The sequence below is a fragment of the Ursus arctos genome, unplaced genomic scaffold (genome assembly GCF_023065955.2).
Source record: "Ursus arctos isolate Adak ecotype North America unplaced genomic scaffold, UrsArc2.0 scaffold_1, whole genome shotgun sequence".
Taxonomy (NCBI): Eukaryota; Metazoa; Chordata; class Mammalia; order Carnivora; family Ursidae; genus Ursus; species Ursus arctos.
The window spans coordinates 60999497-61012917 of record NW_026622763.1 but is presented as its reverse complement, the minus strand read 5'-3'; the positions used below and the strand labels follow the sequence as shown (position 1 = coordinate 61012917).

Sequence of the window (13421 nt, the reverse complement as noted above, 5' to 3'; positions counted from 1 at the left end):
TGTCTCCATTGACAATTTACTTAGTCAATGAATTTTATTACTTATTACTTAATACTCCTTTTTCTTGCTTAGTGAGATTGGCTCCATATGCCTTCTTATTCTCGTTTTGCTTATTCTGTTAAACTATCATCAGTTAAGGCAATAACAAACCTTTTTTCATCCATAAAATTGTGTCACCAACACAAAACTGTTACCTGTAACTTCCAAATTTTAGGTATGTTTTTGGTGAAAGGAATTAGAATCTTAGAAATGGGGTAAAATAAATAACTATAGAAAATTATTGGCTTTCAGTAGTTGCCATGAAGATTTTTAGAAGTCTTTTTTTTTTTTTTTTTAAAGATTTGATTTAATTATTTGACAGACAGAGTGAGAGAACACAAGCAGGGGGAACAGGAGAGGGAGAGGGAGAAGCAGGCTCCCTCCTGAGCCACCCAGGCATTCCTGCCATGAAGATTTGTGTGTGTGTGTGTGTGTTTAAAAGTTTACAAAATAAGGAGTTAAACTTGATTTTTGTTTTCTAGACTGTAAACTTTGATTTAACAAAGAACTACTTAGATTTAATCATAACCTATACAACACTAATGATACTGCTGTCTCGAATTGAAGAAAGGAAGGCAATCATTGGATTATACAACTATGCTCATGAAATGACCCATGGCGCAAGGTAGACCTTCATTATACAGATCTTTGTGAAATTCTCAGTTTGATGGCTAACAACTCATTGAAATTTGGTATGTCTGTTTTAAGTGACCGAGAATACCCACGCCTTGGTCAGATGATTGTGGATTATGAAAACCCTTTAAAGAAGATGATGGAAGAATTTGTACCCCACAGCAAGGTAAGACCTGGTTTTTAGATGCACTTAGTAGGCATGTGAAATACAGGGTCAGGAGATCGAGCCCCGTGTTGGGCTCCATGCTGAGCCCACATGGCGTTTGCTTAAGATTCTCTTCTCTGCCCACCCTCTGCCACTCCGTGTGTGCTCTTTTGCCTGCTCTCTAAAAGATAAATAAATAAATAGGCATATGAGATGGCATAAGGGTGAATAGTTAGAGTGATAAACTTCTTTTATGAAAAACATTATAATGGGATATGAATAATTGCTGTGTATGGTTTTATCTCATTGTGAACCAGAGAACTCATTAGTTAGAGTCCAAATAGTATTTGGAGACTCAGGGATCATTCGCTATAGTTTTTAGATTTGGTATAAGGTATAGAGGTAGTGAAGTTTAGTATTTGAGAATGTCTACTCTGATACCAGACTACCTGGGTTCTAATCCCAACTCTGCCAATTATTAAGTATGTAATATTGGGCAAGTTATTTAACCAAGTTCATTGTATCTCAGTTTTCTTATCTGTAAAAATGGAATAATAGTACCTACCTCGTATGGTTGTTAGGATGATTAAATGAGTTACTTCATAAAAAGTATTTGGATATATCGTATTTGATACATTATAGCTATATTATTAATAAAGTCTCTTAATGAGAAAAATTGATGAGTTTTGAGAAAAATAATTTGGAATATCTGTCTTTTACAATATATTAAAAAAATAGTTCTTAATGAAACAATTTTGGTTCAGAGGAGTCTTGCCATGTGGCTTCTCTGCAGTAGGGCTGATTGAATGTTCCTAAACACATCAAGGAAATGTATAGGTATCTCATACATCCTTATTATAGATCAGGAAATTGAGGGCTGGAGAAGTGACATAATTAGTCATTTGGCAGTAATAATGGCAAAACCAGAGCTAAAGCCCAAGATTTCAGAATCTTGGTTCATTCTCTTTGAATGATGAGAGTTAGACATTTTAATGATACACTATTTTGTATAAATCTGTTAATGTCAAGAATTTTCCTTCAGTTTTCTTACTCCTGTGAGAATTCTGAAAATGCATTTATAGAAGATATGTTAGCAGTTTAATTTTTTGCATAGCTGTATTATCCCACAAATTTATATAGGTTTAATGTTTTAAAGTTAATTGGATCATTAGTTAGAAAGAAGCTAGTGGATGGCATCAGCTTTGAAGTAAAAATCAGCATTGTAGTTGGAAGTATCGGGATTCCTCAGAGTCCTGAGCATATCATAGTTATCTGTCTCTGATTTTGGTAGTGCTTTTTCCTCACCTAGAACTGTCTTTCCTACTCCTCCCTTGTTTTCTCTGTGGATCCGTTTCTGACTTCTTGCCAATCATGTATGGCCTTGTTTTATTTACCCACTTCAGATTTGTTTCTTTTCCCACTTAGGTGATGAAAATTTCCTTAAAGGCTGTTGGATCTCTTTTTAGGTTCTCCATAATTATTTGCATATACTAGACTATTAAATTGCTTGAGGAGAATTATCCATTTGAATTAGACCATTTATTTCCTAATCATGATTTTTCTGATGTTCCATGATATCTGTTTTTTTTTTTTTTTAAGATATTCATTTTTTCTTTTCTTTTCTTTCTTTTTTCTGGAGAGTGTGAATGGGGGGAGGGGCAGGGGGGAGAGAAAATCTCAAGCAGACTCTGCGCCGAGTACGGAGCCCAACAGAGGACTTGTTCCCACGGCCCTGAGATTATGACCTAAGCTGAAATCAAGTCAGATGCTTAACTGACTGAGCCATCTAAGCACCCTAGTATCCCAGGTTTTGGTAGAAAGTCTATCCTATATATGCTAGGATTTGTTAAAATTAATTTAATTTTAAAAATATATTTATAATCACTTGGTAGAGTATAATAAAAATACAGATTTCTTGGGTCTACTCCCTGAGGTTCTGGTTCACTAAGTTTTAGGTAGAACCCTGGTTTCTGTTTTCTGAACAAATCCCATGGTAGCTCATGTGCAGCCTGATTAAAGAGTCACTCTTGGGGGTGCCTGGGTGGCTCAGTCGGTTAAGCATCTGCCTTCCGCTTGGGTCATGATCCCAGGGTCCTGGGATCGAGCCCTGCATTGGGTGCTCTCTGGCTCGCTCTCTCTCTCTGTCAAATAAATAAATAAAATCTTTAAAAATATAAATAATAAAAAAAATCACTCTTGTACAGAAATTTTAGGAAGCTAAGATGAGTAGCAAAGCACAGTTAAAAGCAAATAAGCAGATGAGAAGAAACATTGAATACCTGGGTGATAAAGCTGTAATTAACAGTCCCAATAGCAAAGAGGAGTTAACTAATTTATTAAGATAGAGTACATTTTTTTATAAGGCATTCTTTGGAGAAATATGAAATATGTTGAGTTCTATTAACACTTAGTCATATAACCCTACTGTTCTATTATTTCAGTGTGAACTATCAGAATACAAAAGAATGACACTAGGCTTCCTACCTCTTTTGAAATAGAGATCCTAAAATTGCCAAACATTTTAACTTCTAAGGAAGTAACATGATTTCCTGAGCTAAGCTCTTGCCCAGGAATGCAGAATCTGTGTTGCTTTTATGAAATTAAAAAAAAGAAATTGAGAGGAGATAGCCAGAGCCACCTCAGGTATTATATGGAGCATAGTTGTAATTAGGCTTTGTACTTTGAGGATGATACAGTTAGAAACATACAGTAGTTAGAGCTGAAATTTAAATGGAAAGGGAAAAAAAAATTATTCCTCAACTTCCTTTTTTCCTATTTTAATTAGTCTCTTTCAGATGCACTGATTTCTCTTCAGATGGTGTATCCTCGAAGGAATCTTTCAGCTGACCAGTGGAGAAATGCCCAGTTATTGAGTCTCATCAGTGCACCTAGTACAATGCTTAATCCTGCACAGTCTGACACTGTATGGTTCTGTTTTTCCCTTTTTGAATGGAAATAGAAAAGTTGATTTTTAAAAAATATCAGTTATGCAGTGTTGTTGCAGTTTTTCTTATTAATATTAGCCTATCAGTGAAATTTATTGTGGAATGCTCAGTAAGTTATACTGTTGAGTTTTTTATTTCTAAATTCTGATGCCGAGTTAGTACAATTAGTGTAAGTATTTTCTTTTAAAATTTAAATGTTTGTTCTGTTATAGTAGAAAATTTGGAAAATGCAGAAAATTTTAAAGAAGAAAACAAAAGTCACCTGAATCTTCATCAACTAGAGAAAATCATTATTACATTCTTTCACACAATGGACCCTTGAACAACACAGGTTTGAACTGTGTGGGTCCACTTACACCTGGATTGTTTTGATAAATACTGTAATTACAGTATTTTCTCTTTCTTAAGATTTTCTTAATAACATTTTTTTTCTCTAGCTTAGTTTACTATAAGAGTACATTATATAATATGTATAACGTACAAAATATATGTTAATTGACTTTATGTCATTGGTAAGGCTTCTGGTCAATAGTAGGCTATTAGTAGTTAGTAGTTAAGTTTTTAGAAGTCAGAAGTTTTAGGTGAATTTTCAGCTACACAGGGAGGGAAGGTTGGCACTTCTCACCCTCACGTTGTCCAAGGGTCGACTGTATTTTCAATCTTTTCTCTATGTATATGAACATAGGTGTTCTGCAGATGGAGAATACACACACATAATTACTGATTTGGATGACATTGAGCATCCATGTACATAAATCATTTTTAACTTGATTAAAATATTATCCTTTGGAATATTACAAACTCTGAAATAGACTTGGGAAATTTGGAATAGACTTTTGGATACTTATCATTTACCAGATTGAAGATAGTTTAACAACAATGTTATTTTAAGGGAGGTTTCAGGGAGTGTAAATGTGAAAGGGGCCCAGCTCTCATTGTCCTTTAGGGACTGCATGTTTAAATATAAATTACAACACTTTTATCCAACTTTTCAAATACGTCATGTGGTATTTGAGCCATGAATTGAGTAATAAGAATTTTTAGGAGAAAGAGAAAGAGTGACTCAGCACAAGATTTGTTTTTTTAGAATTTCTTTTAATCACAAATTTGTGTGTTCTCTTTTTAAGATGCCTTGTGAATATCTCTCTTTGGATGCAATGGAAAAATGGATTATCTGTGAGTAAAATTAGTTTTGTAATTACCCCTCAGGTATTAAGTTTTAGAGAAAAATATTGGGTAACATAGATTACTTCTGTGCTAAGCACTGTACTCAGCCTTCTCAGTGCCTTACCTCATTCAGTTCTCATACTGACCCTCTCAGGATAGATAGTCTGTTTTATAGATAAGGAATCTAAAGCTTAGTCCACATAGCTGATAAGTGACAAAGACAAAATAAGAACCCAACCTAATGCCAAGGCTCATGGTACATTGTATTGCCTCTCAATGAAGTCATCAAAACTACATTTTTGTTTGGTTTTTACTAATTTTTAAAAAATACTGTGTTTATTCAGTTAAGGTTTTTGATTTTGATTTACTTCAGTACATTTAATAGTGACTCGTGGTTGGCAGTTAGATACATGGAGGATAAAATTACTAGTTGTGCTCCTGAAAAGTTCACAAACTATAGGGGAAATAGACACAGTGACCCACAGATATAATACAGAATGAGAATTGCTATGATAGAATTACTTCTAGCACCCCGAAGTCCAGTGGCAGAGGGGATTAATTTTGAGCAGTTTGTGTTTTTTACTTCTTCTGGTATTTGTTTCTTGATTTATTAGCCATTAGGTAGTATTTGTTGACTTTTTATTATAGTATGTCTCAAACTATAGTGAAGGACCAGTTTTCTTTTTTTATTTCTATTTTTATTTTTTTTTAAGATTTTATTTATTTATTTGACAGAGATAGAGACAGCCAGCGAGAGAGGGAACACAAGCAGGGGGAGTGGGAGAGGAAGAAGCAGGCTCACAGCAGAGGAGCCTGATGTGGGGCTCGATCCCATAATGCCGGGATCACGCCCTGAGCCGAAGGCAGACGCTCAACCGCTGTGCCACCCAGGCGCCCCCAGTTTTCTTTTTTTAAATTTTTTTTTTCGCTTGATACTTATATAAAATACGAATTACTAAACTACTAACAACTAGAAGTGAATTACTAGAGTTACCAGAAATAAAGTAATAAAGACACAAATTAGAGCCCACATTTTTAATTATTAGATTCAGTTTAGTCTAACAATTAGATTATTACTAGGTTTCTACTCCTAATTGTCAAATTTTTGTGAAAGTTTCTAAGTATTTTATTTCTTTATTTAATCTCATTATGCCCTGGCACTTTGAATAGCACTGTTATTAGTATGAAAGAGAGCACATACTCTTTTCTGGAAGATTTTATTTATTTATTTATTTATTTATTTATTTATTTATTTAGAGTGTGCACACATGTGAGTGGGTGAGGGGGGCAGACGGAGAGGGAGAGAGAGAGAGAATCTCAAGCAGATAGGCTGAGCATGGAGCCTGTCTCAAGGCTTGATCTCACGACCCTGAAATAATGACCTGAGCCAAAATCAAGAGTTGGATGCTTAACTGACTGAACCATCCAGGTGCCCCTCCTTAGCCATTTTATTAATTATATTTTTTACATTGATCTGTTTTGTGATACTTACATTTTCTTCTATAATGATAGTTAAGATTTTAATCCTTTCTCTTAGTTGACTCAAAACACAGGTTTCAAAGTGTTGATTTTGCTGAAATGTATTGTGATCCTTGATTGTTCATGTTTATGGAAGTGTGGCTGTAGAACAGAGGTGATCAGTAGAGTTACATGGCATGGGTGACCTAGAGTTAATAGCACTAGTTCCCCCAGTCTGTACGGGAATGCTGATCACAGGGCTTTGTATGATGAGCAGGGAAGTGGGTCAGAAGGCAGACTACCCCAATTGGGGATACAGGGATATAGAGAAGGCAGACAGATTTGGGATGACCACAGTTGCCAAGGTAAGGAAAGTGTTTACTCTGAGTGTTGCTGCTTTCATGTAATTGAGCCTTGAATAGAGTTAACAGAGGTTAAGAATTACCTTAAACTCTGTACTTGTCTTTTTGACCTCGATATTCATAATAGGACTTTTCTGTAGAAAGTGGTCTATTTTCTTTAGCACTTTGCTTTAGATTAGTTCAGAGTGTGGTCCCTGGGTCAGCAGCATCACCTAGAAACTTGTTAGGTACACAGAATCTTGATTTCCACCTTAGACCTGCTGAATTAGACTGTGAATGGATCCTTGCAATCTGATTTAAAAAATCATAAGCCTTGCCAGTAGTTCTGATGCAAGCTAAAGTTTGAGGATCACGGGTCTAGATTATAGGCTGGGGCCAAGAGTTACTGAGAGTCTGGAATGTTGAAGACCCATCTATTTGGAATGCAGTTATAAAATAACTTATCCTAATGTTCTTTTCAGGGTCTATTCTTGCTTATATTGGTTGGATTCAGAGGACTCCTTGGGAAAGATCTCTTTTCATCTCTGGAGTTTTGGGTTACTAATTCCAGTCTCTTTTTATTTTTTTTTTTTATTTATTTATTTTTTAAAGATTTTATTTATTCATTCGACAGAGATAGAGACAGCCAGCGAGAGAGGGAACACAAGCAGGGGGAGTGGGAGAGGAAGAAGCAGGCCCACAGCGGAGGAGCCTGATGTGGGGCTCGATCCCATAACTCCGGGATCACGCCCTGAGCCGAAGGCAGACGCCCAACCGCTGTGCCACCCAGGCGCCCCTCCAGTCTCTTTTTAAATTGATAGTTGAGTTCTACCTGCTTTCTATCCTAAAAGATTTTCTCTAACTTTCTTGTCTAGTATTGGTCTTTTATCTTGTTTTCCAACATTTTTGTGGCTTGAAACATTTAAAAAAATTTTTTCTGTCCTTTTATTGGGACGTTCGTGGAGAAAGGAGGGTATTGTGTGATTTAATAAACCATCCTAATCTTGGGCAGTCAAATTTAAATTACATTACCTCTTTTGATTCTATCATAAACAAATGGATATACTAAATTTAAAGGTAATCCATATCTTAAAAAAATAAAATATATGGTAGCCCATAATATAACTGCTAATATTTTTAGAGAAACCTTTTATTGTCAGCAGCAATTTTGTGAATCTAAGTATTCAACAAGGCATAAGACACTAAGTGAGATCTCTTTTTACTTGAGTTAAGAGTAGAAGGTCATTATATAAGGCAAGAATCTTTTACAAACAATTTCTCTTGAGGATTCTTTAAATTTCCATACATGTATTCTATTTCTTTGCTTGTGTGCCAGATTGTATAATTGGCTTGTGTATAGGGGTCCTGTTGCGTTAAATATATTTTTATGTGTTTCAGGAAATTTGAGAAAGTTAAATACACTTCTGTACATATGACTCTACAGTATATGCCTACTTAACTTAAAAAGTTAGCTTGCTTGTGTAGTGGCCCTTTTAAAAGAAGGTTGAGCTAAGAATAAAAAGATAAATGGCAAGTTGTATGTTAGTGATTCAGGAGTTTAAAGGTGGGAGTGACTACTGAGAATCCTAGGGAAATTTCACAGGAAATAGGATTGGTTTGTAATTGGCCCATTACAGTACCTTGCGTACAGCAGGCACTGAGTAAATTTTGAATGAATGACAGATGAGGTTTTGTGGCTTAGTGTAGAAGGCTAGAGAGGGCATCCACAAACATATATATGACTGTACATTGCTGTAGGATCTCCAAAGGAGATAACAAAAGGTGAAAGACATATTTGAATTCATATACTAGAGAGCAGCATAATATATTGAAAGAATCTTAGACTTTAACGGTAAATACTTGAGGCTAACTCTAGCTCTAACATGTTAATGGTATAACTTTAGGTAAGTCATTGAACCTTCGTTTTTTCAACTATAAAAGAGAAGATTACCATCTATTTTATCTACTCCACAGAATCATGTGAGATAATATATGTGAAAACTTATTTGGTAAACTATGCATTGCTCTGAAAATGGAAGATGCTGTTGCATTTCTTCTAGTGATTTCGTAAAGAAGATTAGTCTTATTTTTCAGTTAACAGTTGTAATGATTATTGTCTTATGTGTTAATTAGTAACTTCTGATCTTTGGCTTAAAATATTTTATAAAGGTTTTTGAAAATGTCTCTTACTCATTTATTAAAATGACTTCTTACCCAGCCCAGAAGCAACATTTCTTTTTCTCATCAGTGTGGGTTGAAAGAAGTGATTTTGCAGAATACAGAAAATTATTGAGAAAAATACTGTTATCATCTTGTATGTATATGAAATATTACCTGTCACTTGAAATCTTCAGCTTAGTGATTATGTTTATATTTCTGAAAATTTTGAAAGCTACTTTGTAACGGAAAGATTTTAATTTTGGAATTCTTTTATATTTGTATTTACTTCTGTTTTTTTAAAGTTGGCTTCATTTTGTGCCATGGGATTCTAAATACTGATGCGACAGCATTGAACCTTTGGAAGCTAGCTCTTCAGAGTAGTTCTTGTCTCTCTCTCTTTCGGGATGAAGTTTTCCACATTCACAAAGCTGCAGAAGACTTATTTGTAAACATACGAGGGTATGGCATTTTCATTTATCTTGTCTTTTTTTGGAGAAGGGTAATGAGTGGATTATCTTTATTGAAGTTTGGTGATAGAGAAGGTCATGTCATGCAAGAAGATACCACCTGTACTCTCTTACTGGCCATAGCACGTTTTTTTTTTTTTTTTAACAATCATCCAGATACGGTAGTATTCATATTTTTTATAGGTAACTTCATAGATTAAAGTATCTAGTGTTTCTGCCCTTTCAAAATTTGTATCCTAGGATAAAGAAGATGTGTCCTCTTTTGCAAATCATGATACGGATATAGACATAAATATTGCTAAAAGTACCATATATATTTTAGAGTTTTGACATTTTTGTAAGTGCTGTTTAAAAGTATGTGAGTCAATCAAAAGCTCTTCTTTAAATTAATTACTACAATTACAGACGTCAAACTGCTCACATAAGAAATCAGGTTTCCTTTTAATAAGGTGTTCCAAGTGACTCATTCATATTCATTCCCTGTAAACCAAAGAGTTCATACAAATTGTTTCCTTGAAATTTTTAATGCCTGCATTTCTTTCCACATGACGGTCTATAGACATTATGTAAAAGGTTGAACTCAGAGTTGGTAGCAATTTTGAAATCTTTTGAAATTAGGAGCATCTGAAATATTCTGGGATGCCCTGTAACTGAAAATGTTGAATAATTATGTTTGTCTTCTTAGTTTCAGATAGAAATGAAGCTTACCTACATTTATTTCATATCGAGTTTACAAATGTCTTGATGAAATTGAGATGAAGCATCTGTTATTAAAAAATAAAGATCTGTTTAACACTACCAACTTAAGCCTCAAATTTTAGTGTGTGTAAGAATTACAGGTTCCTGAACATCATCCCTAACTTGTATTTCCTATATTTGTATCTTGAAGAGGCTAAAGGAATCTGCTTTCTTTTCCCCAGTAATTTTTGAAGTAAAATTTAGACAAAAATGCATAGATTTTAGGTGTCAACAACTTTGTGTGTGAATGCCCTAGGTGATCACCTAGATCAAGATGTAGAACATTTCCATCATCCCCAGGAAATTGATTTGTACCCCTTTTGGTCAGTACTGCCACCCCTGATCTCCCACCTCTCGGTCCCTTTATCAGGTGACCACTGTTGTGATTTCTGTCACTGTTGGTGTTTCTGACATTTTCATGTGGTAGTTTTTCAGTCATGAAATGAGGTCTAGTGCCCTGTGTATTTTCCAGCTCTTAATCGGCTTCTATTTTGGAGTAGCTGGAAATATCCTATGTCATAGGGGATACTTTCTAATTGATTTTCATTTTCTTTTTCTTTTTTTTTTTTTTTAAAGATTTTATTTATTCGACAGGATAGAGACAGCCAGTGAGAGAGGGAACACAAGCAGGGGGAGTGGGAGAGGAAGAAGCAGGCTCATAGCGGAAGAGCCTGATGTGGGGCCCGATCCCAGATCGCCGGGATCACGCCCTGAGCCGAAGGCAGACGCTTAACCGCTGTGCCACCCAGGCGCCCCTGATTTTCATTTTCTAATTGACTCAGGTTGAAAATCATGAAACTTGTATTTTGTTTGAGCATATTGATAGCTTCTCTGGGGAATTGTATTTAAATATATGTAAGCATTTAGAACCAGGTAGTCTATATATTGAGCGAACTTGTGTATGGTACACATAAGCTTAATGACACCATGAGACCGATTGTCTTGATGTTACGCTTTTGTTTTCTTTTTTTGTTGTTGTTAGGCTTTTCTAATAATAAATTTACCATTTAAGAATCTTCATATTTGAAGTTGAGAAATCTTAATTTTTTATTAAATCATAAGTGATCAATTTAAAATATGACGTCCAGTGGTTACACGTCAGATCGTTAAGTATAAAAGCTTATTAATTATAAAGGACAATGATTACAGAATTAGTGTACTTTGGACATTTGCTCAAAGAACACATAAATCTTAGAGTATTTAATTTAGACGTTGGAGTTCTTGGTATAACTGGTTTTAGCCAGGTTGTTAGGAAGATAGTTTTTCTTTAACATTTTAGGAATTCTGAGTTTTTGTATGTAGTATTTATGAAAATAATGTATTGATTAGCATTAATTTTTCAGATGTTACCTGTAAACTTTTTGATGTTGGTGTCCTGTTTCTTTTAATTTAAAGTAGTCATATGCTTTCCTGCCCCAGTTTTTTCTACCATAAAACCCCTATCTCCAAACATTCACTAGTGTTGCTCACTAGTATATGTCCTTTCAGAATTTTTTTTATGAGATAGTGTAAAAATCAGAGGTAATAGCTTTGTTACTACTTTCGATTTTGGGAAACCACTGTTAATACATTGGAAGTATAATTTTAATGACTCCATGGGGGCTTAATGAGGTGTATTTAATCAAGATATACATAGTGAGCTTTAATTTTTTTGTTAGATTTAATATAATATAAGGTCTATTTTTCTAAGAAAACTTTACTGGGTACTTACTGTAAGGTACCAGGAAAGGAGGTAGGTGGATTTCCTCCATGCATGTTTAGTTTGAGGGCCAGTTTTTCTTGCTGCTAATAGTAATTTTTAATTGACTTTTAGTGTTTGGCTAACTCATTTTGACTGTTACTGATGAAATTAAGATTAACGTGGCTCTAAATTTTTTTTTCACTTAGCTATAATAAGCGTATTAATGACATAAGAGAATGCAAAGAGGCAGCTGTGTCACATGCGTAAGTAGTTCTGTCATATCTGTGGAATTTATAATCAAGAAGAATTTCTTAAAGCATAATTTTGTTGAAGTGATTGCAGATTAATGTGTGCAAGATGTGATAGAAGTGAGGGACTTTGAATCAACGAAAAATAAGTGTATATCCTCAGTATCTAGTAAGCTTCAAGTTAGTGCTGACAGATCTTAAATATTTTTGAAGTGTTGATAAAAATGCTCTAAGGAAGTACCATAAAAGATCTTTTATTTTAGATAGCATTCACGTCTTTTACCATTACTGTGCTTTCGTGCCAGTATTTTGCGTGTTGTGATGATTTTTTACTATTTCGTGGAAATTGACATATCTTCACACTCTCCTAAATGGTATTTACTTTTCAAAGTATGCCTTTCCTGAATTGTAGTAAATATTTTATATTAGTAAGTATGTGGAATAACTTAAAAATTAGCATATTTAAGATCTTTGAACAGCTTTTCAATTTTCTCATGAAAGAATTATAAATAATATGATAATTCAACTTAATTGTTATATGTGGTATACTTGTGTAGAATATTTTCTCTACTGAGCTTAGATAGAGGTAATATTATTCGATCCATCTGTATGTCTGTACGCCAGAGAGAAGATAATACACCACTGCCACTAATGAAAATATAAAACCACAAGTTTTAGAATTTAGATTTAGGCTATGGGATGGATGTTGGGAATTTAAACCATCTTTATTCGTTGCTGTCAGTGCTATATTATTTTCTCATGCATATTTTTTCACTTTAATGAAATGCTTATATTATTAAAAAGTTATTTTCTAGTACAAATAACATACTTTGGAGTATGTTAGAATTCCTTTCTTGACATACAGAAATACAAATGATTATCAATTCTTCATTGGATAGACCCTGTTATAAGCACATATATGGTGTCATAGCTATCTTTTATGACACTCTTTTAAAGGTAAGGCGTTTCCCCCCTTTATTATATAAAGTACTCATAAGTGGTAAGCAGTAGTAATTTTTCATAGGAATTCCTTATTCCCATAATCCAGGCTTAGTACTTTATGGACATTTTTCTCTCTGTATTAATAATACCACAGGCTTCTTGTAGCAACTCTTGTGGTAAAATAGTCAAAATAACATTGACTGCTTTCTTAGAAATTGCACCAGGTGACTTTATTATTGTCAGATGAAAAAGAGCTTGTCATTGGAGTTAACCTAACATTGTAAAAGTACTATGTACCAGCCATTATGAAAGGTGTATCTTTTGAGGCAGGTATCATCATCCCTGTTTTATAGATGAGAAGCTAAAACTGGGAGGAGGTGGAACCTAAGGTCACTAGGCAGAGGTTGGATTTTAATCAGTGTCTTCTAAAACTAATCTGTGTCCCAGCCAAATTTCT

At 34.4% G+C, this 13421-nt stretch overlaps 1 protein-coding gene across 1 annotated transcript in view; it reads left to right on the top strand.

The window, feature by feature from the left end:
* The window catches only part of NCKAP1 (NCK associated protein 1), a 100023-nt gene that overhangs the window by 34665 nt on the left and 51937 nt on the right, over positions 1-13421 (top strand). Inside the window, exons 5-10 of the mRNA XM_026492384.4 lie at positions 522-664; positions 748-838; positions 3603-3740; positions 4890-4938; positions 9191-9347; positions 11981-12037. Coding sequence (XP_026348169.1) covers positions 522-664; positions 748-838; positions 3603-3740; positions 4890-4938; positions 9191-9347; positions 11981-12037 — 635 coding nt within the window. The remainder of the gene's footprint in view (positions 1-521; positions 665-747; positions 839-3602; positions 3741-4889; positions 4939-9190; positions 9348-11980; positions 12038-13421) is intronic.